Source organism: Sinocyclocheilus rhinocerous, unplaced genomic scaffold, assembly GCF_001515625.1.
Source record: "Sinocyclocheilus rhinocerous isolate Xijiao unplaced genomic scaffold, SAMN03320098_v1.1 scaffold245, whole genome shotgun sequence".
NCBI classification, from domain to species: Eukaryota; Metazoa; Chordata; class Actinopteri; order Cypriniformes; family Cyprinidae; genus Sinocyclocheilus; species Sinocyclocheilus rhinocerous.
The window spans coordinates 739,830-764,584 of NW_015659923.1; the positions used below are offsets into that span (position 1 = coordinate 739,830).

The window sequence follows — 24,755 nt, forward strand, 5'->3', positions numbered from 1 at the left end:
CCTGTATGCATGTTTCATACGGATTACATAATCTGAGAATTTGTTTTCCATTTGAATTGGTTCATTTGAAAGTAGACATTTCACTCTATACATTTTTAATTTCTCTGTACGGCAAGTATACACAGAGTTTCGTGCTCAAGTTCACAGAGACCGAGACGGCAGAAAGTGCATCGTGTTTGTTTTCATTATTTTACAAAAGCACGGTATTGTGAGTGCACACAAATAAACGTAGAGTCTTCACAGATTCGAAAGATGTATTACTTTTATCTGTATGACCAGAAATGAGGGAGTATTGAGGGATTATATGAGTATATGAGGGAGTATCTAGGATAACATCAGATTGAGTGGCCATGTAAAGTTGCTAATACTTACATATTTCAGATGTACTGTATCACCAAAGACTAGCCGTTAACGATCTGTTAGTCACGGACTGCGTGACTTCGCCTGTGGAGTTTTTTTTTTTTCTTCTTCTTTTTCTGCGACTAAGCGAATAAATAACATTTTGGTCCACCAAGCCTCTTCTGGTCGACTAACGATTAGTCGACTATTAGGGGGCAGCCCTAATATATATATAATTATTTATTAATTTCACAGATTTTTTACCACTGCATTTATCAGATCTACTGCAAAATCAGTGCTCCTTTTTCATACATCTGAATTTCCTGTCTGGACAGGAAGTGACGCTGATCAAAGCAGGTGGTCCCCTGGGTCTGAGCATTGTAGGGGGTAGTGATCATGCCAGCCACCCGTTTGGAATTAATGAGCCAGGAGTGTTCATCTCAAAGGTAAAATAAATAATGTTGTATGATGCAGGTTTATGTCAAAAATGAATGGCATGATTTGTGTTCTGTGACGCTTTTGTCCGAATTGATTTCTGACCTTTTTGTTTCTGGGTAGGTCATCCCCAATGGCTTGGCCTCTCAGAGTGGACTTCGCGTGGGCGATCGTATCTTGGAGGTGAACACCATCGACCTACGACATGCCACACATCAGGAAGCTGTCAGAGCCCTGCTCTCCAACAAGCAGGAGATCCGCATGCTTGTGCGCAGAGATCCCTCGCCCCCTGGCATGCAGGTATACACACTCTGATTAGTAGAGGAGAAGTGTAAGCAAAACCTGCAGTATGGCTGGTTACCGCCAGCTCAGTCAGATCTAATAAATATCACATTTGGTCTTTTCCTGAAAATCCGCCAAAATGGCCTGCAGTGAGAAAGACACTCGTACAAATACTTATGCTAATGACCTAAAAAACTTTTGATTGGTAATGATCTCAATCTCAAATACTTTTGAGACTTTTAATGAGACCAGAACATCCTCAAATACCCTCTAAAACATCCCTGTGATTTTGTAGGAGATTGTCATTCACAAGCAGCCTGGAGAAAAGCTGGGCATCAGCATCAGGGGTGGAGCTAAAGGCCATGCAGGCAACCCCTTTGACCCCACAGATGAGGGCATCTTCATTTCCAAGGTAACCAATACAATGATATAAGACACAAACCCTGCAGGATTCTGATAACATAAAAAATACGGGTCTAGTTACCTACTTCACTACTTCCTCACAACATCAGTCATTTAAGTCCTTGATTTTTTTTCTCTTACTCCATGCTGTAGGTGAGCTCCAGCGGAGCTGCTGCACGAGATGGCCGACTGCGACTAGGCATGCGTATTCTTGAGGTGGGCAACAACAGTCTTCTGGGTATGACACACACGGAAGCAGTGAGGGTCTTGCGTGCTTCCGGTGACTCCCTAGTCATGCTTGTGTGTGATGGCTTTGACCCACGAAACGCTGCAGGCATCGAGGTAAAGACCTAGTTATACAGCTCAGGAGGACATGAGATCTGCTCTGATGTCCAACTGTGACTTAAATTATTATAGATGTAATAAATTATGTATTGGCACTACCGGCCAGAAGTTTGGAATAGTTAGGATTTTGAAAGAAGTCTCTTATTATTACTACGACTGCATTTTTTTGATTGCAATTACAGTAAAAACAGTAGTATTGTGAATTTTCAGCAGCCATTATTCCAGTCTTTGGTGTCATTCGATCCCTTATAAATCATTCTAATATGCATGCATGCATGTATGTACTACTTAGGGATGTAACGCTATGAAAATTTCATATCACGATTATAGTGACCAAAGTTATCACGGTTATCAATACTATCACGGTTTTGTTAAAATTAGATGAAAATGTTCAAAAAGAACTGATACACACACTGAAAACATTTCAATAAGTTTTATATTTGAAAATCAACAAACAACTACTACATATTTTGCATATTTATTTGTTATTTCTTTCAGGCATCGCCTGGTGTTATTGCAAACCCGTTTGCGGCAGGTATTGTTCGTAAGAACAGTATGGAGAGCATCTCATCAGTAGACAGAGACCTGAGTCCGGAAGAGATTGACATCATGCAGAAGGTGAGCTCTATGCATCACACAGAGCAGGAACAGCAGAGGAGTGGATGGGAAAAATAACATCTGTCTGTCTGACCTTTCCTGCAGGAGGTAGAGATGGTGAGAGAGACGTCCCAGTGGGAACGGGAGGAGATGGAAAAAGTGGTGAGTGATTTCCTCCCCTAAACACCTTTCTTATAACATACTGTAATAATAATAATAAGCTATCAAAATGATGACCACTTCCAAATCTTTCCTATAACTGCAACTAATATATGTGGATCTGTCCTTTTCTTTCTCTCTTTCTCTTATCTTATGCCCCTCTTTTCCCCGAAATCCTTCTGAATGATCATGGGTGCTGCTCATTCCAAACATCACATTTTGTTTCTGCTCATTTCTATTCATCTCCTTCATTAAATATGTTCTTGTGTCTTCATGGTCCCTGGTTTTATTATTCATCCACGATTCTGCATCACCTAAACCTCATTCCCATCTGTGCAATGGATGTTGTGTGTGTGTGTGTGTGTGTGTGTGTGTCCATATTTGTGTGGGCAAAATGTGTGTCTGTGTATATGTGTGATTGGGTAAACTTTATCCCCCCACCCCCTCCTTGGCTTCCCTCTTTCGGTAAAGGAGCGTATGCGCTTGGAGCGCGAGGAGGCAACTCGTTTGCTGGAGGAGGAAACTGAGGTGAGGCTGTATGCCCTACCTGTCTTTACAGCCCACATTAGGGCTCCAGGAGAGAACCACAGGACCTGCCGTCACCTTGAACATGAACAAATGAGTCACATCTGAGCTCTAGAAGCTCTTTAGGATCAGTGTCCTCATGCTTAATGAAATATCTAATTAATGTTTAGAAGATTTTTGAACATGTTCTTTTAGTGAACAGTGATCATTCATTGTGCTCTTTCTAACCCTCTCTCTACAGAATTTGAGCACTGGACCACTGAAACTGGACTACAAGACACTGGCGGCTCTACCTACCACTAGCCTACAGAAAGTTAATAGAGTAAGTAAACGTAACTTGCAGAAATGTTTCCTTAATTGCTTTTGACTGCTTAGCATATTGGTCTTCTAAAACTCTTATCAGGTCAAGCTATACGTTTGTCCAGTAGTGCTGCTTGTACTAGTAGTGCCAAAGGTGAAGCAGTCCAGCTGCTGGCTTTAGTCTTCAGCAGCAGCAGGGCTGGATGTCATTCCAGCCATACCTCTGACAGAATACAGATTGTATTTGCTGGTGCTTGAGCTGGAGTGAGGGGGAGGTGCTGGCCGACAGCTGACAGTAGCTCAAGTTATTTTAAAATGTGTGCTGTGAGCTGATTGGCTGAATGGTTTAATGGGTGGGTGTGGCCTTTGAGGATGAAGGGACCCTTGGAGGATCTTGACAGTTAAGTTATCTAGAGTCGAGCCGCTTGGAATCTGCTCCGGTCATCTTACTGTGAGTGTATCACTGCTATTACTCTACAACTCTCATTTTTTTCTGTCATTTCTTCAGCACTCATACCTCCTTGACTTACTAATTTTTCCTTTTTTTCTTTTTCTGAATGTTTTTTTTTTTGTGTGTGTGTGTGTGAGTGAAACTTGTTACATTTTATTTAGGTATTAGATTTGATTACTGTAATAATCGCAATAGCCATTAGTTGTTGGACATTGAATGTCAGTAGTTACTCAATCAATCAGTGATATTCAGTAAATGTTTTAACATGTAACAGTTGTAATATGAGCTTTAGAACTTGTTTTTACAAACTACAAGATATTCCTTGTCCCTTGTAAGCATTTTTAGCCTCTGTCTCTCTTCTAGAAATGTTTAACCTACATAGCACTAGCAGCTGTTTGCAATGTCAAGTGAGGAATGGAGAGGGGGTGGACTGCTCTTAGATAGGGAAACACTAGCACACGGTTTTCTCCCTCACGTGATTTTGTGGTATATGAAGTACGGTTTAGTCATGGCTATTTATAGATCAGATCAGAGCAGTGTCTTTTATCTGCACAAGAGCCATTGAATGAAGCTTTTATCAGTATGAGGCCATTAGTTGTGTGCGACAGTAACATCTTAAGCATCACAATGTGCCACCAATTGCACCTGAATTGTTTGTTTGTTTTTTACTGTGATGAGAATCCAGTGTACAGTTTCATAACACTTTGTAAAATTGCATCTCTAATAGTAATGACAGTTAAGGAAATGTTTGTGTATTGTGGTAAGGGCTCACTCGGAAGTGTTTGTTACATGCACTGCTAAAAACTACTTCATGTGGTTTCTATTAGGTTGTATGTAAAGCATGTTGAATAATATTTTAAAGTGTAAATACCTCCCTAGTCCCTACTAAAGCAAAATGTAGTAACTGTCAACACTAAAAGAGTAGTGTTATTGTTAACTAAAACTATTAAATAATTTTTGCTAATTTGAATAAAGCTGAAATAAAATGTATAAATATTAGATTAACAAACCTAAATCAAGAAAGAAATGTTGCTTTGGCAACTAACTGAAATACATTTAGGTACTTACATATCATAAACTAAACCTGAAATAAAAATATAATATTAAAAGAATATATATTTAAAAAGCAAACACTAAATTACGAAAACTAAAATTAAAACTCAAAGTATAAAAGCAAAGTCTACATTAGAGCACTCACAGCAGATTCAGTGCGAATGTTCTTCTGGATTGAGTGACTGTCTACTGTGAGATGTCTCAGCATGATGGGATAAGCTGTATTTAGCTCCTCACTCATCTGAATCGGCTGTTATTTCTTCCAACTCTGCCAGACTAAACCCATCTGTTTCATTCTGTACTGCTTTTCCTTTCTTTGCTTTTACATTTGCTGTGTTCTAATCTTTTTGTGTGATGCCATGTCATTTTCTTCCTCCTTTTGTATATCATTAGTAGTGGTCGACCGATATATCCGATAAGTAGATAGACCGATAAGTTTTTCTGTTTTGCCGATGTGTTCGAGGCGGGACATTTATTTTGATAACACACAGTGCTCACATTCTCCCTCTTGTTTACTGTCGTTGTTAACAGTTCTGTCTAATACGGATAGAAGTCTGTCTAATAATCAGATAGAATGGTTAAACAAAGGAATTAATGTTTACAAAAAGTATCATAACGATTGCTTTTATTGGCATCGGCATCAGCTGTCAAAAAAACAATATCGGTCGACCACTAATCATTAGTTGTTCTGCTCTTTTATTTGTTTTTGTTTCCATCTCACATTAATTCTCCCTTTTGTCTGTCGAACATATTCTCTCTCTCATTCCTCAGTTTTCTCCCTCCTTTGCTACATTCTTCACAATGGAGGCTGCCATGCCGGCCGTCCCTGTAAACCCCCTGGGTTTTGAGAAAGTCCATGCTTCTATGTACCATGTAGAACCCGTTGCCCTCCCTTCGTCTCCAGTCTGCCCAGCCGCAAGTTCAGCGGCTTCAAAACCTCCCCAAGCCGACACATGGGACCCCCTCCCAGCTCCAGGAGTCCCACAAGAAGCTAAAGAGGAAGAAGAATGTCTTGTGGACTCCCAGCCAATCTGCTTTAGTGAAAATCCCTTCCTTGTGGCTAATCGCAAGAGCAAAGGCTGCCCTCCTGAGGAGCGCATTTTATCAGGGCCACCTGTGGGTTATGGCAGGCATGGGCAGCTGCAGCCCTGCTTGTACAGCAAGGCAAGCAGCCTTGTGGAGTGTGTTTTCTGACTGAGTGTGTTTTCTGGTCTAGCATGGTTGTGTCATCAGTAGCTATTTAGAGTTAACATAGCACTTCAATCTCAAATATCATCCAAAGATTTCTACTGATAGCTGCTTTAGATTTCCAGATGTCTTTGAAAACGTCAATTCATTGAAATATACATGTCTATATACACATTTCCTATATTTAGAAAATGGCTGAAGCTGAAAATGAAGCGGATACAAAAATGGGACCCTGTAATGTGTGCAACCTTATGGTCTTGAGGCATTTGAACATTCCCAGAGAGACTGAGAATGCTTTGAATGTGAAGTCAACAGGTGTTAAACAAAAAGGGTGAAGTAAAGGCCTCTCACCTTAAATACAGACTGGCCACCAACCATTTCCAGGAATATAAAACACCATGGTCTCTAAAGTAAAATTTGAGACATTGTCTCTTTCTGTAGCATGACATTGTTCTTGACACTGTTTGAACAAATGCATTTTATGGCACCACTGCTTGATTTCAAATTATCTGTGGCACGTAATACAACACATTTGTCATCAATCACATCATAAGAGCAAGAAATAGAACAACTGCAATGTGCAAGCATATTATAAGCTGCTTATGGCAGTTGTTTATGGTTTGCTATTAATGTTATTCTCAAATCAAGATGAACTGCTTTTATAAAATTGCACATGATTGTTTATTCTTAATGCACTACTTTGTAATTTGGCCAATTTTGCTTATTGGAAACAGCAGGCCTCATCTTGCTTTGTGAAATACTTCACTGACCTCAAGCAATTTCTTTCCTTCTCCTGTTCTCGTGACATGTTGTGATGGATGTTCCTTTTATTTGTATTTCAGTCTTCACCGTCTGAGCCTCACGGGATTGACAGTCCTGTCCGAGATGCTGCACACTCTCCACAGAACTCACAGGTCAGTACCATTTCAGAGCGTATTCACTCCCTTTTCATCATCATCCCTTTCTTTTCTCATTTGTTTTCATGTGACTGTCAAACAGTACCATGGATAAGCCTGTACAGATTTATGCTGGTGTTTTGCATGGTCAAAGGCAGGCCTTGTTTACATGTTCATTAAGGTAGTGTTCTGGTTGATGGCCTGTGCTTTCATTCCGCCCCTCGTCATGACATTTCCATATTTCTCAGAAGTCCCACAAATCTTCCTCTGTGATGCTTGGAAGGGAGGTTCGATATGTAAGTGGGCTGACTAGCCCTTGTATGGCCTGCACCAGCTGCACTTGGCTTTGCATTAGATGTTAAGAGCCGAATGGAATACGGGCCAGTGTAACTCTGAGCATGTCCTGCTTTTCATGCTCTCTGCAGTAGTGAAATGCTTGACTCTTATTTAGGATTTCCACCAAACCAAGCAATTGAGTGTGTAACTACAGCCTGGTAAATTAACACTGTGTATGAAGGCCTTGTGAATCATATGAAGTGTATATAACATTATATACACTACTGTTCAAAGGTTTGGGGTCAGTAGGTTTTTGTCTCGCATGCTCACCAAGACTACATACGTTTGATCAAAAATACAGAAAAATCTGTAATATTGTGAAATATTATTACAATTAACTGTTTTCTTTTTCAATGTATTTTCAAGTGTAATTTATTTCTGTGATGACAAAGCTGAACTTTCAGCAGACATTATTCCAGTCTTCAGTGTCACATGATCCTTCAGAAATCATAATTGAAAATTATTTTTGTGGAAACTGAGTTTTTTCCCCCAGGATCCTTTGAATAGAAAGTTTAAGTAAATGACAGTCTTTACTGTAACTTTGGATCAATTTAATACATCTTTGCTGAATACAATTATTAATTTCTTTAAAAAAAAATCTTACTGACCCCAAACTTTTGAACGCTAATATAATTTAATATGAGCTATGAATATAATTATATTATGAATATAATAACTCTCAGGCAGTTACTTGACTTGAGAAAGCTAATCCCATGTGAACATTTTTTTTGTCCTCTTAATTTTTATATCATGTTCATATTTCTCTTTTTTGTTTCAGTCAAACATTCATTTCCCTTCAAATGCAAACACCAAGGATAATTCATCAGTGAGTGTCCAATATGCAGATTTAACTTGTAAATTATCCTAGAGCAAGTTCCTGATAATATTGATGCGAATAACATTAATAGCCATATTATGTTGGAAACATTGCGTAAATTTGTGGTTGATTGCTGGATTTATTGTCAATTTTATTTCTCTCTCTTTCTAGACTAAACCTGGTGCCATCCAGCCTCTCCCTCGGGTGCGACCCGCTGTGTCTCCAGCCAGTCAGGATGGCCACACCAGTCCCAACCCTTTCCAGCATGGCCTCTCTCCCATCAACTCTCAGACCACTGTAAGATCCCTCACCACTGTCTGAACCCTAATGAGGCCCCCTTTCATCCTCAGTTACCAATGCCTAAAGACCAACAGAATGCCACTGTTGTTTTATTTTCTCCATATGCATTCCAATTGTGCCTGTTAAGCCTTACAAACAGTCACACCATAATCCAGGTCAAAGAAACGGGTTGTTTAAAAAATCAAAGACTTATCAACTTCTCACTGCAAGTAACATTGTGCCTGTTTTTTATCAAAAGACGCCTCTTTTGGATTTTTTTTCTTCCCCTAATCACATAAACCACATTGTTTGCACAGCAAGGTTTACACTCACATTATCTCAGGATACCAGTGTAAACCAAAATATTGCCCCGAGTCGTCACCATAACCACAGACCTCCCTCATACTATCAAACTCTCCTCTCCCTCCATCCTTTCATTGACATGATCACGATCGCGGGCTGCATGTGGTCTAGCCCTGCATTTTCCTCCTGTGCTCTGCCTTTGCTGCTCTGTCTCTCATTAGCTGTTCCATCCTTTTTGTCCTTTGTCTGTTTCTCTACCCTTCCACCCCTCTGTCCTCAACCTCCCCGACCCCTCATACAGCCTAGTGCCCCATCCCCTGACACACATGAGGAATACCCCATCAATATCAAGCAGGTATATAAGGCCTTCGCAGCTGTGCCACACTCCCTGGCTGTACTGGAACCCCCACAGGTAGGACAAATGCTCATCAAGGTTGTGAGCATGTCGTGGTTCCCCCGTCATCCAGTGCTTGGTCTTCCCGTTGGACATTTTGTTCCTTTGGGAGCTTGTTTGCTGTCGTGGTATAAGAAAAAAGTTATTAAACCTGTTATATACTGTATTATGACCACTTTTTTTAACTTAATTGCAATACCGTGATAATACCGTATACCGTAATAAAAGCATTAGCAATTAATCGCAACATGAAAATTTGATACCGGCATATCCCTACCGTGTACCATTTAAGTAGTTTTAATGTGATTACAAAGAGCAGCAGCAAGCGCATGAGGTTGCCATGGCAACCAGATACACTGTACTTGCATTACTTGTGAAGGCTTCGCTGTCTATTTTTGCTGCGCTAGCAATAAACACGCTGAATATAATGCACTATAAGCATGTTTGCCAACAGAATCACAAAGTAGGCTTTAAAGTGTCATGAAACCCCTGTTTCAGCACTGGTCTTTCACACCTTAGATCTGAAAAAGCCTCCAGAAATGGGCGTGTAAAACTGCGGAAAAGTGGGAGTGTAGAGGGTGGGAAGAGGGGAGACAATAACCAATAAAACACACACCTACAACACACTCATTATACAGACAAATTAATATTAAATTATCTTTAAAACAGAAAGAATAAAGGCAGTTACTTTCTGTTTACTCCTCTTTGAATTTTCGGTCTGTATCATTTGCTGTGTATCACAATAATCCGTTGTGTCATCATGTTCAAGATCAGACATACCGCTGTATCAGCGCCCTTGTTTGCACGTCTTTTATTTAAAGAAGACATGTTATGTGCGCAGACACGGTGCTCGTTCATGTTCGGAGCACGAGAGAATATTAAATATGTTCACATAAACTTTAAACACCCTTGCTCCGGTCCGGATATGAACTACGATCCGTGCAGTGAGTGTTATTAAACTCGTTGCGGCGTTCCAGTCAGAAACGCTCCACGTCTTGTTACATATTAAATATTGTTACAGTCGTGTTTACAGAGATGAACTGACAGCTCAAGCTCTTTCATGAGATTGTAATTCTCCACTGTAATACAACCTCATGCATAATACAGTGCAGTGATTGGATCGTAAGACTTCATTCTCATGAATAATACTGAGAAAAGCTCAGAAAACTGATGGTGTAGACGCATACTCTCCAGCCACAGCCGCCAATCACTACTGCAAATGAACCCATGTACTTCACTTTTCGTGACGTTGGTTCAACTTTGCTTTTTGAACCGGAAGAACGAAATTTCACCAAAAAATAAAAATAAAAATAACCACTTTTACCTTAATAGTACTGTAGACATAATGAGTGCTAAAGTTGTTTTCACTGATGTGCAACCTGTTCATATATGTTAACATCTCAAAAAATGTGTTTTAGGGTTTCATGACACTTTAAGCAAATCAACGAGTGAATTACCCACTGCTTGATACATATTGTGTTCAGAATTGAAAAGTCGTGTGGTGTATTCCAACCTTTTCTCTACATGATGATGACTTTTGAATGAGCCTGACCCATAACCCTTGTTTGGTGTGTACTGTCTCACCACAACTCAATACGCAATATTGTCTGCAAGTGTGGGGTTGATATGCTGTACATGATGGGTCTTTCAGCCTGAGCTGAATAATGAGGTGTTTATGGATGAGACTGATGGTGAGGGCAGTGGTCCTCTCAGGCCTCGTCCCTCCCTCTCATCTGACTGCCGCGAGTACAGGAGCCTGGCAGCCATGCCACACCTGCCTCGCCCCTCAGTGGAGTCGAAGGTACCCAGCTGATCTCCAGCAGAACCACTCTGACTCTTCAGATTCATCTAAACTTGAGTGGTGGTGGTGCAGGTGTATGTGTCGCTTTGAACTGCAACAAAGAAACGTGATAAATTGTGTGTCCGCAATGTCAAGAAAGCCCGATCATCTGGCAGCATGCGTTTTGGTAAAATATGGGAACGTGATCGGTCGGTGTTCTGAATCAAAGCAATTATTATTGGTGAGAAGAGGCTTCAGGAGAGCAGTCATTTGAAAGTCTTTTTGCAGTGGCAGCATATTATGCACTCATCATCATGGTGGTGGATCGGCAAAGTTTTGGAAACTTTATGCAAATTATTAATCATTATCTGAATTTCAGAATTAACGGGACTTGCTCTTGCATGTCAGTGTATGTCGATTTTGGTTGCTTATATTGTGTTCTTTACAATTGGTCTGAAATCTGAATCCTCGCTCTCTCTCTCCCAGACCCCCTCCTCTGTTGGCAGAGACAGCCCAGAGCAGCGCTCCTTCAGAGACAGGCAGAAATATTTTGAGATTGATGTGAAGCAGCAGACACCAGACAAACCCAAACCTCGCATCTCACTTGTGGGAGAAGATGACTTGAAGAAAATGAAAGAGGAAGAAGGTTTGCGTCTGTTTAGTTGTCAAACATTGATGTTAAGCTACAGTAAGCTTGAGTTCATTGTTGAATCATGTTAAATAGTTTGTAAACTACTTTCCTCAGCAAAACGAATTGAACAGAGGGCACGAGAGTATATGCTGGATGAAGATGAGGAGGATGAGGAGGAAGATCTGGCGAAGCAGGTGGCAGATATGAAGGTTCACGGAAAGGTTATCCTAGATGGTGTGGAGTACAAGGTGGAGAGCTTGGGAGGCCACAGTTCCCCATCTCCGAGGCAGTGTGCCACACCTCCCAGCCACTGTGGCGGCTCAGGGTGAGCTACACGTTTGCTCAATTGTTTGTTAGTATTTCAAAGTTGCAAAGTGGTTTTCATATGGTAGTGGGGGGTTTTGTTTGTTTGCTTGCTGAAGTTTTGATTACAAAACACACTCTGAACATCCAGAACTCCAGTTCTGATATCTTTGATTATTAAAATAAATACATATAAAAGTATAGACTACCATTTAAAAGAGTGGGGTCGGAACAATTTATGTTTATAAAATAAGTCTCTTAAAAGCACACAAAAACTCTAGATATTTATTTGGTTAAAAATATAGTAAAACAATAATATTATAAAATATTACAAATTTAAAACTGTCTTTAATTTTAATGTATTTTGAAATGCTTTTTATTTTCCTGTGACAGATGAATTTTCAGCAGCCGTTGCTTCAGTGTCACATGATCCTTCAGAAATCCTTCAAATATGATTTGCTGTTCAAGAAACATTTCTTATTAGCAATGTTGGAAACAGTTGTGCTGCTTTAGTTGTGTTGTGTAATATTTATCATTTTGTAATCCAGTAAAGGAGACTCTCAGCGGAATTCAATGGAAGACAGCTTCAGACTGGAACAGAGACCCAACTCCATGATGGGGTGAGGAACACTGAAACCTAAAGCTGTTCAGTTTTGCATTTTTTGGGATATTTGAATTGCTTGACCCAGTGTTTGTCTTAACAGTTTGATCCCAGTTTATCCCGGTGAATCTGTGGCTCCCATTCGGACGGCCAAAGCAGAGCGTAGACATCAAGACCGATTACGCATGCAGAGCCCGGAGCTTGCTGTCGCCATGGACAAGGAGCTATCCCCTGCTGAAAAACGAGCCCTGGAAGCAGAGAAGAGAGCCATGTGGAGAGCAGCCAGGTATGACGGCCACAGAGAATGATGTGTTGCGTGAAATACATCACATCAGGAGCGTTTTTCTCTCCAGTATCATCCTTTCCTCTGTAATGCTGATCTCTAAAGAGCTGTCCGCTTGTGGTACTTAAATTTCATCTTCCCCTTGATGAACGGGGCTTTCAAAGCCATTTCCACATTCTTTGGATATAGGAATCCATGACATAGATATATATTTTATTTTTACATGCACATCTCATATTGTGGATTTGTCTTTGAAGGCCCTGAGTTTCAATGTAGACCTTCCCTTCTTAATCTTTACTGTCCGTTTCAGAGTGTTTTCTTTCATCTGTAGTCTCTTTCCTTTTCTTTGTGTGTTACCATCTTCTATCCTCTACTTTCTTACTGCTCCCAAGGCCTTATGGTCTAGAGGAGGACGTAAGGCAGTATGAGCAAGACCTGGCTAAGCGGCTCTACCAGTCCCGTGTGAGGGCCTCTCTAGGCAGCGCTGCAGCCCCTCCCACTTCCTGCTCCTCCTCTTCCTGTCAGCCCAGGTCTGCCCTTAACAGCCAGAAAGCATCATGGGGGCTTAGCTGTGATGCTTGACAACGCTTGGGGTGCTTGGTGCTTGTGGACATTTTATAGTGCATAGTGTGTAAAGGGTGAACCATTTTTGTAGTGGCTTTTTCTAAACAATGAACGTGTCCTACAAGAACCCACTACTGCTTCTGCACATGTGCTATTTTATTTATTATTTAGCTTGGTAGCACACTCCCTCTTTCTCTCTGCTCACTCACTTTTGCCTCTCATCTGTGTAAAAGTCTTGCATTGTCCTAATAACATGCATTTTTTTTTTTTTGTCGTTATTCAAGTTGCTTGCAGTTGTTTTATTTAGAGGTGCACTGATACCTGTTATAGTCTTTAACAAGACCTTCATTGAAAGCACTGATGCTGGTTACTTTTATATAGAAGCTATGGAAGCCCATTTGCACCAGTGAATAAGAAAAAAAATTTTTATTGCGACTTTTTGTCTCAAAATTCTGACTTTTTTATCGCAATTGTGAGTTTACATCTTTCAATTCTGACTTGCATGATATAAACTTGCATGATATAAACAATGATATAAACAGCAGTTGCGAGTTTAAAAAATCAGATTTGCGAGATATAAACTCACAATTGTGAAAAATTAAGTCCAATTCTGAGGGAGAAAAAGACTGTTCTCAGAATTGCGAGTTTATATCTCAGAATTGTGAGATAAAAAGTCACAATTACCTTTTTTTTTATTCTGTGGCGGAAACGGGCTTCTATAAAAAGCTTTTAAATGGTGCCGCATGTTAAAACCTGACATTTTTCACATGCAGGCAGAGTTCAATAAAGCAATATTCACTGACTTTAAATGCGTGTGAGATTTCAGCAATGTTTGGTCCACTTTGCAAGGTAAAGACAACCAACCACACAGCTTTTTTTAGGTGATGTTTAGGTTTGGCTAAATCTGAAATTATACCACAATAACGTACTTGTTAAAGATTAGAGCTTGGGATTTTAGAACACTTGTGTCATTTTTGTTTGCAATATAAGTCTGCATGGAGTGAGTGCGCCATACTGAGACTAACTCTAATCTAAGGAAGTTTGGCAGAGCTAATTTTCTTGGCTGGCTTAAATGGATAGTTCATCCAAAAAAACGAAAATTGAGTCATTATTTACTCACCCTGAACTAACACAGTCTTATAAACCTACCTTCGTCTACATCAAACCAATGGCCAAGTTCAGGTTTTCACTAAGTCATTAATTACATTTTGGTTTGTCTTTTTACAAAACCCACAAGAGTTGTATGGGATCACTCTGATACTTTTGCATCTTTTTGTTAAAGCTGGTCACTAATCACTGCCATTATTTAGACAAGCACATTTTTTGTGGTCTGAAAAAGAAAGAAGTTCATACGACGTTAGAATAATACCCAAAAATGCAGATTCAGTAAATAATGGGTGAATTATCTCCTGTAGTGCCTATATAGTATTCTTCTCCCTTGACCATTCACGGTTGTTTTATAGCATGAAAGCTAATTGGTGCATCTCTAGTTTGTGTGATTCTCTCATAACTTTCACACATTTTTTCAACTTGTTCTCCTGTATTAACCAATCAGTGTGCACATCACCTCTGCTTATCTTTCATCTCTCATCCTGTCTCTCTCCACGCACCGTTTGCATTTCTCCTTTCACTCTCTGTGTCTCACTGTATCTCACTCTCTCTCCAGGATGAAGTCTCTAGAGCAGGATGCGTTGAAGGCCCAGATGGTCATTGCCAAGTCTAAAGAGGGGAAGAAGCGTGGCACGTTGGATCAGCTGTCAGAGTCGCCGTCCCCTGCGCCCACACCCTCTCCAACACCAATAGAAGGTGACGATCTCATTTACCTTTGTCAGTAAAACAATGCCAGAGTATACTCTGTTGTATGTTACTGGGTCATTTTTAAGAGTCAGTTGTGTTCAATTTATTTCTTGTTTCCTAAACAGATATCAGTCCACGGGCAGTGACTTCACCAGGCAGACTGGTATGAGACTATTGGTTTTTCTTTCGTTTTTCCATTTAGTACAAAGCAAACAGCACATTTTGAATCACCAGTAATGTTGTTTTGGGAGACAAATTCACTTAGTAGGATGTCAAACCATCCTTTTTTTACTTTCAATGATAAAGTCATTCTTTACTCTAATAGTCATGTCCAGCATATAGAGCAACATCCATGAAATTTTCCTTTATCTCTTTTCTTTGTTGTCCTTTCTCCTCCTTTTCTTCTACGTTTACACATCTCTGCTTCTCACCCTCTGTCCTTCCTTCCCTCCATCCATCCTGCCATCTCTCTTTTGCAATATTGATTTTTTTCCCCCCTTTTTCTCTCTCCATCTCTCCACTGCTTATGCCTGTTTGCTGTCCTTTTAGTCCCTGTCAGAAAAGAAGTTTGACTACCGACAATTTGCTGCCATTCCTTCTTCCAAACCCGTTTACGACATTCAGGTATTGCCTGCATGCAAAGCGTCGAGGAGTCCAGCCTGCCCGATCCCTCTGAGCCACTCCTGTCCTCCTGGCTTTCCCTGCTCCCCTGCTCCTTCTCTCCCTGGCCCTTCTGATAGCTAGTTCAAAACTGTGAGCTGTCAGGTCCCTGTACTCGCCATAGTGAGCAGCATGGTCATTCGTGTTACTGCAGCTTTAAGCATCATTCTGGATCATAGTTGGCAGCGATTTGGGTTTAGTTTTCGGCTCTGAGGATCATTTCCACAGCTTAACACACTTCCTGTTCTTAATCTACTTACATTGTCAATACCATGTGCTTCTCTTCTGGGTATGCGGATGTAGCGTAGAGGTGGGGTTTTCAGTTTGGTCCATGGGCTTCGCGTTGATCCAAAACATGGGGTAACATACTAATGCACTAAAACACTCAAAAGGAAAAAAAATTTTGTCCTCTCCCTCCCTCCGCTCTGTGTACAGCCTCATGCACTCACCCTCAGACAGCAGCTGATAACACATTCAGCCAAACCGGTCTGACTCCTACAGCATGTCTGAAGGCCATTCTTTTGATTATCAAATTGAGTAAAAGAGCTGAATGTGGCTGTTCCATGTGGTGTCACTGGGAGAGACAGCTCTACTGGGGATGCAGGGGGTCATGGGAACAAAGGAACGTTGTGTTTCTTGGTCTTGGTGTTTTGTGGTTGTGTTTCTGGATCTTTGTATGAAGGGAAATTGGGCATGTGGGGTGAAGTCATTTTTATGATTGTTAATGTTCTAATACTTTTCCTCTGATACCAGACCAAAAGACCACCAAATCTGTGAGACTGACACAATCCATAATTGGCATTTACCATTTTTTCAGCATATCGCATGACAATCAATTTTGCTTAATTTGGATGATTTCAATGATAGCAATCAGCAAATCTTTGGAATGTATAGTTAATGCAGAACTTTTTTTTAATTCCATTGATTTTAAGACCTGCATTATTTACTTGATAAATTAAGCTGGAATAGTATGTCTTTGTCATGGATGGGGTTTTACTAACAGCTGTGACTCTCACATTGTCCTGTTCAGACAGAAACGGGTCTAATAGTGTCTGTATGATCAGGCAACAGAAGTCAGTTCTCTTCTCTAACTCATGGCAGCCTTGTATAAAGCCTGTAACCAGAGTGACAGATAACAATAGTAATATCAAGAGTTTATATGTGACCCTGGACCACAAAACCAGTCATAAGGGTCAATTTTTCGAAATTGAGATTTATACATCATCTGAAAGCTGAATGAATAAGCTTTCCATTGATGTATGGTTTGTTAGGATAGGACATTATTTGGCCGAGATACAACTATTTGAATATCTGGAATCTGAGGGTGCAAAAAAAATCTAAATACTGAGAAAATTGCCTGTAAAGTTGTCCAAATGAAGTTCTTAGCAATGCATATTACTAATCAAAAATTAAGTTTTGATATATTTACAGTAGGAAATTTACAAAATATCTTCATGGAACATGATCTTTACTTAATATCCTAATGATTTTTGGCATAAAAGAAAAATCGATAATTTTAACCCATACAATGTTTTTTTGGCTATTGCTACAAATATACCCAAGCGACTTAAGACTGGTTTTGTGGTCCAGGGTCACATATTGTCTTTTAAGGATTTTTTTTAAATATTCTAAATATTTTCCTTAATTACAATTGTAATGTTTTTATATTTTTGCATTTTCATTCTCAAGCATTTTGTCCTCTGATATGCAGCCAAAACTTTTTAACTTAACTGATATTTTGTGTTTCTCTCACAATAGCCACATAATACTACTGTGTCAGAAATGTTCAGTGTTGCTAGTTATTGACTGCTGTTTTTTTTTGTTTGTGTAAAAGTGTGAGTAAAACATGTAATTCCATTTTAGCAGTAATAACATCAAGCAAGCTTACAAGTATATGTATTACAAACAGTCTATTTAAAAGTTTATAGTTGGTAAGATTTTTAAGGAAATTAATTTTATTTTTTTCAGCAAGGAAACATTAAAATTATCAAAAGTGACAGCCAAGACTTTTACATTCTATTTCAAATAAATACTGTTCTTTGTAACTTTCTGTTCATCTTAATTTCATTTAAATTGAAATGTTTCTTGAGCACCAAATCAGTATATTAGAGTGATTTCTGAAGTATCATGTGACACTGAAGACTGGAGTAATGATGCTGAAATTTCAGGTTTACCACCACAGAAATAAATTACATTTTAAAAGATATTAAAATAGAAAACAGGCTTTTTAAATTCTATTACTGTTTTGCAGTGTAATTCTAATGTTTCTTTCAAAAACATAAAAAAAAACTTGTCGACCCCAGACTTCTGAACTGTAGTGTAAGTTACCATTTAAAAATTGCCTTTAAAACCTAGACTTGTTGGATTATGTTAGAAACTTAAAATGCCAGCTAGTCAGTCTTAATTTACTGCGCACTGTATTCAAGCAAAGCAGTGTACAGGAAGCCAGGTGAATCCTTATGTTATTTGGTGGCCTTTTGAGACTGCCATGATTTGACTGTGTGTTGTGTTATGTGACTTAATGTGTGAAGAAGCAGCACCTTCACCCTGACTGCTCTTAGGGTTTTTCAGAGGGTTTTTTTGAGCCTTTGAAAAAGAAAAAATGAAAAAGAACTTGTTGGCAACATATTCTTGGTGGGGGTGAAGGTTTGTACAGCATGCCTGTGTTGTGTTTGGAAGGACTGTTGTGTGTTTTAAGTGGGCTTTGTGAAAAGCAGAGGTTGGTATGTTATACATTTTCTGCCATTTCTTAAAATTATCAGGTGAAAAGATAGTAAAGGTTGTGTTGTGGGTAGGGTTGCAAAGGGGTGGAAACTTTCCATGGGAACTTCGTCTGGGGGATGAGGCCGATGACTGTAGTGTCGTCTGCCAACTTCAGGAGCTTGACAGGTCTTTAGAAGTGCAGTCATTGGTGTAGAGGGAGAAGAGCAGTGGGGAGAGAACACAAAAAACTGGCTAGCAGAAAGAGCATCACAGCTTGAGCTAGTTTATACCTCATACATTGTCAATGAAATAGTGCTAACTTGCTTAGATTTTTCATATCTTGATTTTACTGACTAGCTGACTACTGTAAAAACACTTTTTGGTATTTACTAGTTAAACTTGAATCCCATAGATCAAATATATTTACAATATCAAAACTTAGATGTAATCTTTGGGCTCAAATGCAGCAAGTGTGGCTTCAGAGAAAATGGAGGGGAATCCCCCTCTTAGGTGACTAGAGGGGATTGTGTGTGGGAGAGGGTCATTTTTAGACTTCTGTTTCATTATTATCTCACCTAAATGTTTGTTCAGTCAGTGTATTTGTTTTTTTACAATAGTATAGCCTACTTTACTTGCACAGTATATTACACACAGCACAAGGAAGTTTTAAACATAATTTTTTGTAATATTCATGTAATTTACATCTTTTGATGTTTTGTGTGCAGGATTTAAGAAATGATCTGTTCATGTTATGGAGGAAAGCACGGTGCATGTAGGGGGTGTGGCCTCAATAGCCCTGCAGTAAGCAGTGTGCTGTGTGTGCATGTGATTGAGCAATGTGTAGGGTAGAAATTAAACTGAAATTGCATTAAATCAGGTTGTTTTAACCAAGATTATGCGGCAAGATATTTTCTCAACTGCATTTAAGTCCCCAGTTCCTGCAATTTTGCAAATTACCAGTTTATTCCCATTAATTCCCATATATTCCTGTTAATTCCCATGGAAAGTTTCCAGTCTTGAAAATTCCCGGAATTTTGCAACCCTAGTTGTGGGTAATTATTGGGGCATTATTAGGCCAATCCTGTAACAACACATCCCTGGCTCTCTAACAGAAGAACATTTTGCAGGGTTTATGGACCTGAAACAGGAATCTGATGCATTTTAATCTAGATGTGCCTCAGTAAGTCTGTCAGCAGCAGTGGTGTGTCTTTTTGGACTGTTTTAAACTCAGCTCCCCTACAAAGTGCTTTCTGGTCAGGTGAAGGTGAAGAGGCGTCTCCCAGAACAGCTCTGTGGTTCAGATATCAAGAGCATGTTGATCCAAACAACCTCTGTGCCATTCAAAAGACCTCATCTTGTCATCTACATTTGTCTTTTAGATTGAATGAGAAATTATTATAATTATTTACACTCAGCAATTCAGCCAAAAAGAGCTATTCTCGGGAGACACCTAAAGGTTTCACTCTTTCAGTTGTCTACTCTGGTGGAAAGAAAGAGATGAGCTGGTGAATTCTTACGATCTCTGTTTCCTCGTCTCACGCTCGTCTCTCTCTTGCAGTCTCCTGGTGCAGGTGATGACGTGCACTTCATGGATGATGCCTCCAGTAACCCAGGTAAGATCTCCTCATGTGTGGATCATGTGGGTCTTTATGTGCTGTGTTCACTAGTACTTGGCTTACAGTTATTGTCCTCTTGACACAGGCGACTTCCTTGGATAAGTGCTCTTCTAATTTTGGTAGGAGATCTGTGTGTGTGTGTGTGTGTGTGTGTGTGTGTGTGTGCGCGCGCATATGCTTTGGTTTTTTATAAGAAGCCTGCTGTACTGCACTTGTTTTATGGGCCAAAACTTCTAATCTACAGGAGGTTCAGATGAGCAGTGGGTTTCTCTGTGCTTTCATTCTTCAACTTGTTTTTAGAGAATCAAGGTTACTTGAATAAGAGTTCTACCAGTTTTTCAAAATAGGTGTGTTCTCTAACATCTCTGGCAAATAATTTTACCTGCAACACATCCTGACGACATGAACTGCATGTCAATTCTAGCAGTCTGAATGTGATGCCACATGCTGCTGTTTGCCATAACATTACCATTAGTGTTATAATGGATCTTCTGTTTGGCGTAGTGTGAAACAGCATTGACTGACTCAATAGGTACTGTAACTAGGGATGCACTCATATTAAAATTCTGATAATTGTAATTTGATTGTGATTTTATGGCTGATAACAATGATCCGTATTAAATTCTGTACACTTCTGTCTGAATAAATTAAAAGTAAAACCCTAAAAACTAAAATCACAAAATTTACAGTATTTAGTTCTGTATGAGATTTCAGTTGTTTGAGTGCTAAAGATTACATTTAACAGTGTTATTAAATTATTTGTTTCAAAGATTAACTTGGAGTTACATTTGAGATGATGGCAATGGTAATTTTATTGTAAAAACCGGGGGAAAATACACATCTAATATTGACAGATATGTCAGGGCAGCTGCGTCCAGCTGGTTATTGCAAAATAATTTTGCCAATTGTTTTTGTCATTGTCAACCAGCTGGATGTACATTTATCCTGCTTATTACATAGCTTCTTGCCACATGAGTAAATAATTAGAAATAAAATATTAATTTGGGTTGACATTTTAAAAAAGATGAAGATTTAAGAGATTATGTTCAGTCGTACTATTTACAAAAATACACATCTAATATTGACAGATATGTCAGGGCAGCTGCGTCCAGCTGGTTATTGCAAAATAATTTTGCCAGTTGTTTTTGTCATTGTCAACCAGCTGGATGTACATTTATCCTGCTTATTACATAGCTTCTTGCCACATGAGTAAATAATTAGAAATAAAATATTAATTTGGGTTGACATTTTAAAAAAGATGAAGATTTAAGAGATTATGTTCAGTCGTACTATTTACTAGATGGCTTTTTTACAAAGTAATGTGAACAATAACTATTGATTTGTGATGAAACTGTCTTTTTATATATATATAAATATATGTATATTATAAATCCTTTATAATGTACAAAACATTCTGGCAACAGTGTTGTTAGTGAAGTCAATATCAGTAAATATCAGACCTTGGAATGTCGAGACTTACAAATCAGAATCAAGTATTCCAGAAAGCCATGTATTAAGATACATTTCTTTCAAAATCTTTAATATTAGCCAATAACTGATATGGTACTAATATATTGTACATCCCTATTGTGCATAGTCATGCAATTTTCAATTTCCAAAAAATGCTGTCTCTCTGCTGCATTGGCAGTAAAAACACTAACATGTCATTTTTGCAGCTTGCATGTTTTATATTTTGAAAAATTGGTGAACTTGTTGTTTGTATGTCTAACAGGAGATCTGTCACTGCAACTTCTATTAAAATAGGGATTGATCTCATAATCCAGAAGGCATTGCTGTACAGTGCATACATATTTTTACCTGTGTGCTTCTAATCTCAATAACAGTGTACTGAAGGTGCCCAAATGTGATCAGTGCTCTGCAGGGCTTTTTTCTGCATGGTGTGCAGCTCTGCCTTTCAGCTTATGCACCGAATGGCTCTCCTGAATCACTGCTTTGTGGGAGTTTGTGGGATTTAAACTGAAATCTACATGCATTTAAAGACAAGGGGGTGGTATGGAACGTCGATCCTGGACACAGTCCTGCAGAGTTTTGCTCCAGCCTTGATAAATCTAACCTGCCTGTAGCTTTCTAGTAACCCTTGGCTTAGACCTTGATTAACTTAATAACCAAGGGTTTGATTAGGGTTGGAGCAAAACTCTGCAGGACTGTGGCTCTCCAGGACAGACTTTGGCCACCCCTGGTATAGAAGCATCTATAAAAGCAGGGCATTCTCATTTATAAAAGCTGTCACTTGTCAATTAGAAGATTGCAAATTTCTTATTTTCCGTGGATGAAGGGGCGCTTTACATGTGCAGCATCAAAGACGGCAGCTCCTCTTTACAGTGTAATATTTAATACATTTGTCGTCTCTCTCCTTTCAGTGTTTGTTGTAGATCCAGAAGTTCCTGTGGCCACCACATCTGCTCTAGAGGAGATGGCTCTCTACAGTAACAAGCGCAAACTACGACAGGGCCGCCACAGCCTGGAGGCTCCAGTGCCCACATAACCGTACACTCACACTAATGCATCTGAACTGTGAAGATAAAACACATATAGTGATCATCTAATGCTAGGAGATGCCACACGTGGCTTAGAATGCTCTGAAATACACATTGTACACAGATATTAAACCACTCTTATTTCAGTGCCGACAACACAGGTTAGGAGGTGAGTCTCCCAAACGCTAGTTTTGCCTTTTCAGTTGAAAAGGGTTGCTCAGATTTTACTATGAGAAGTCCAGATGATGGCTGATTGATTGACCCATTTTACCCAGTTTTCTGTCTGTCGGAAGAGTTATTTTAAGAGATGCTGTGGGTTTCTTTCTTAACACTTTGGAAACCTCCTCTAGAAATGAAAATGTGGAAAGGCAGAAAAGGAGCCATTTAAATGTAACCGTGTTCTTTTTTGGGGAGATTCAGTTTGCAGACAACATACTGCTACCTTCACTGCCCCATGTAAGCCAGATTTTCACTTTTGTTGCTTTAATTCACAATCAGAAAAAAGTTTTTATTCCTTTAAATGTAATTTATTAATGTAATATACTGTTTTTAATCTGTGGGATTACAATACAATAGAGGAACAAATTGAGGCTTTTTGACACATGTATAAGGTGATTACTTGTGAATTTGTGACGATTTTTGGTTTTGGGATAAATTTTCTTGCACGCAACATTTTAAAATTGAAAATGAGGCCTTGGCGTAAAGCTTTATTTCCATTTTATATCCATATCAGTTTCAAAACAATCTCTTTTTTTAAGGTGATGCAAATGAATAATATTTGTGAAAGGTTGCATCTGACCTTATTTAAAGATCTGTTATAAACATTTTGGTAATATGTATGGTCATGCCATATCATAAAGTCTGACCTACTGTATTGAGTAGCGTCATTCTAAACCTTTTAATTGATTTCTAGTCTTCCTTTATTGGACTAGGAGAGTAAAATGAAGTGGATAATGGTTTCAGACGATTTGTGTTCCTTTGGTGATCCTCTTCCTCAAGGACACTAAAACATCCTCCATTTTTATTTCTGCTTCTTGTTCTGGGCCATGTATGCATTGAATCATTCCCTTTGCTACACTGAGTGACCAGAGTGGAGAATTCACTCTTTAACAGCCCATCATTCGCCAGACCTCACTTTACCTCTCCATAGACATGTGGTACCATTTTGGGAGTGGGAGGAGGAAATCGAAACATCTGAAAACATTTGATCTCTATTGACATCTACGAATCTTGCTCATATCTTTTCCTTCTCTTATTCTGACGTGTGTGAAGGTAGTAGATGTTTTATAATCTACACTTTAAATAGTTGAACTTCTAAAGCCACTGAAAAGCTCATTGTGTGAATAATGTATAAATGCTAAAAAAGAAGCAAAAATCAGAGTTGAATCTGAGCCTTTCTGCCCCAAGACCACAAACTAAAGTCTGGAGGGTATAGATGATTCTACCAGGGTCTTGACTGACTGATCCCTGTGTTTGTATATTGGCTTATTGCAATTTTGCAATTTTACTGTCAATCCTGTGTGAGGACTAATATGATAGACTTTTATTATTCCTTCAAATAAACAGTTTTATTTCACTGTTCTCAAATCAGTTGTTCACCACCCTAGCTGCCATCAACACTGTGTCCCGATGAACCTGTCAAACATATGAACTTTTTTTTTTAATTTACTAATCTTAGCTTTTGTGTTGCTCTCATCGACTGAAATTCAGTTTTGGTTAATAACAGTTTGGGATTGCTCATCATTGTATTTTTAAAAAATTGTAGTTTGAGAAAAAAGAAGTTGGTTTTCTGTAACCACTGGGATAATGGGATTCACTACATTTTTACTTTTTCAAAGCAAAAGAGTTTGATCTCTCATATTGTTTTCTTGTCTTGGTTTCTTGTTGGGGAGGATTTTTTTTTGTTTTGTTTTGTTTTTTGCTAAAGGGGAGGGTGGGACTAAAGGTCTGGGGATAGAGCTCATTCAGGACTGTAACTAGTGAATTTGTACAACCAAAGAAGTCTATTTTGTGGTTCAGGAATAATAAAGTTTACTTTTCATTTAACAACCTGATGTATTGAGGTTGTTCTTGCCTCTATTTAGAGCGAACTATGGTTTTCTCAAAGTGGAAAATATATTGTAAAGTGTAAACTGATATTTAAAAACATTTCTAACAAAGAACTAACAATAATAATGTACAGTTAAAAATACACAGTATGTTATTTTCAGAAACTGAA

At 39.0% G+C, this 24,755-nt stretch overlaps 1 protein-coding gene across 1 annotated transcript in view; it reads left to right on the top strand.

Moving 5' to 3' along the window:
* The window catches only part of scrib (scribble planar cell polarity protein), a 99,715-nt gene extending 75,132 nt beyond the window's left edge, over positions 1-24,583 (top strand). Inside the window, exons 22-43 of the mRNA XM_016533293.1 lie at positions 675-785; positions 898-1,074; positions 1,352-1,468; positions 1,612-1,800; positions 2,302-2,421; positions 2,506-2,562; positions 3,031-3,087; positions 3,326-3,406; positions 6,919-6,990; positions 8,087-8,134; positions 8,297-8,422; positions 9,009-9,242; positions 10,753-10,902; positions 11,368-11,527; positions 11,627-11,837; positions 12,364-12,435; positions 12,520-12,702; positions 14,930-15,069; positions 15,186-15,223; positions 15,610-15,684; positions 19,982-20,036; positions 22,421-24,583. Coding sequence (XP_016388779.1) covers positions 675-785; positions 898-1,074; positions 1,352-1,468; positions 1,612-1,800; positions 2,302-2,421; positions 2,506-2,562; positions 3,031-3,087; positions 3,326-3,406; positions 6,919-6,990; positions 8,087-8,134; positions 8,297-8,422; positions 9,009-9,242; positions 10,753-10,902; positions 11,368-11,527; positions 11,627-11,837; positions 12,364-12,435; positions 12,520-12,702; positions 14,930-15,069; positions 15,186-15,223; positions 15,610-15,684; positions 19,982-20,036; positions 22,421-22,545 — 2,598 coding nt within the window. The 3' untranslated portion in view covers positions 22,546-24,583. The remainder of the gene's footprint in view (positions 1-674; positions 786-897; positions 1,075-1,351; positions 1,469-1,611; positions 1,801-2,301; positions 2,422-2,505; positions 2,563-3,030; positions 3,088-3,325; positions 3,407-6,918; positions 6,991-8,086; positions 8,135-8,296; positions 8,423-9,008; positions 9,243-10,752; positions 10,903-11,367; positions 11,528-11,626; positions 11,838-12,363; positions 12,436-12,519; positions 12,703-14,929; positions 15,070-15,185; positions 15,224-15,609; positions 15,685-19,981; positions 20,037-22,420) is intronic.
* Positions 24,584-24,755: the final 172 nt, after the last annotated feature.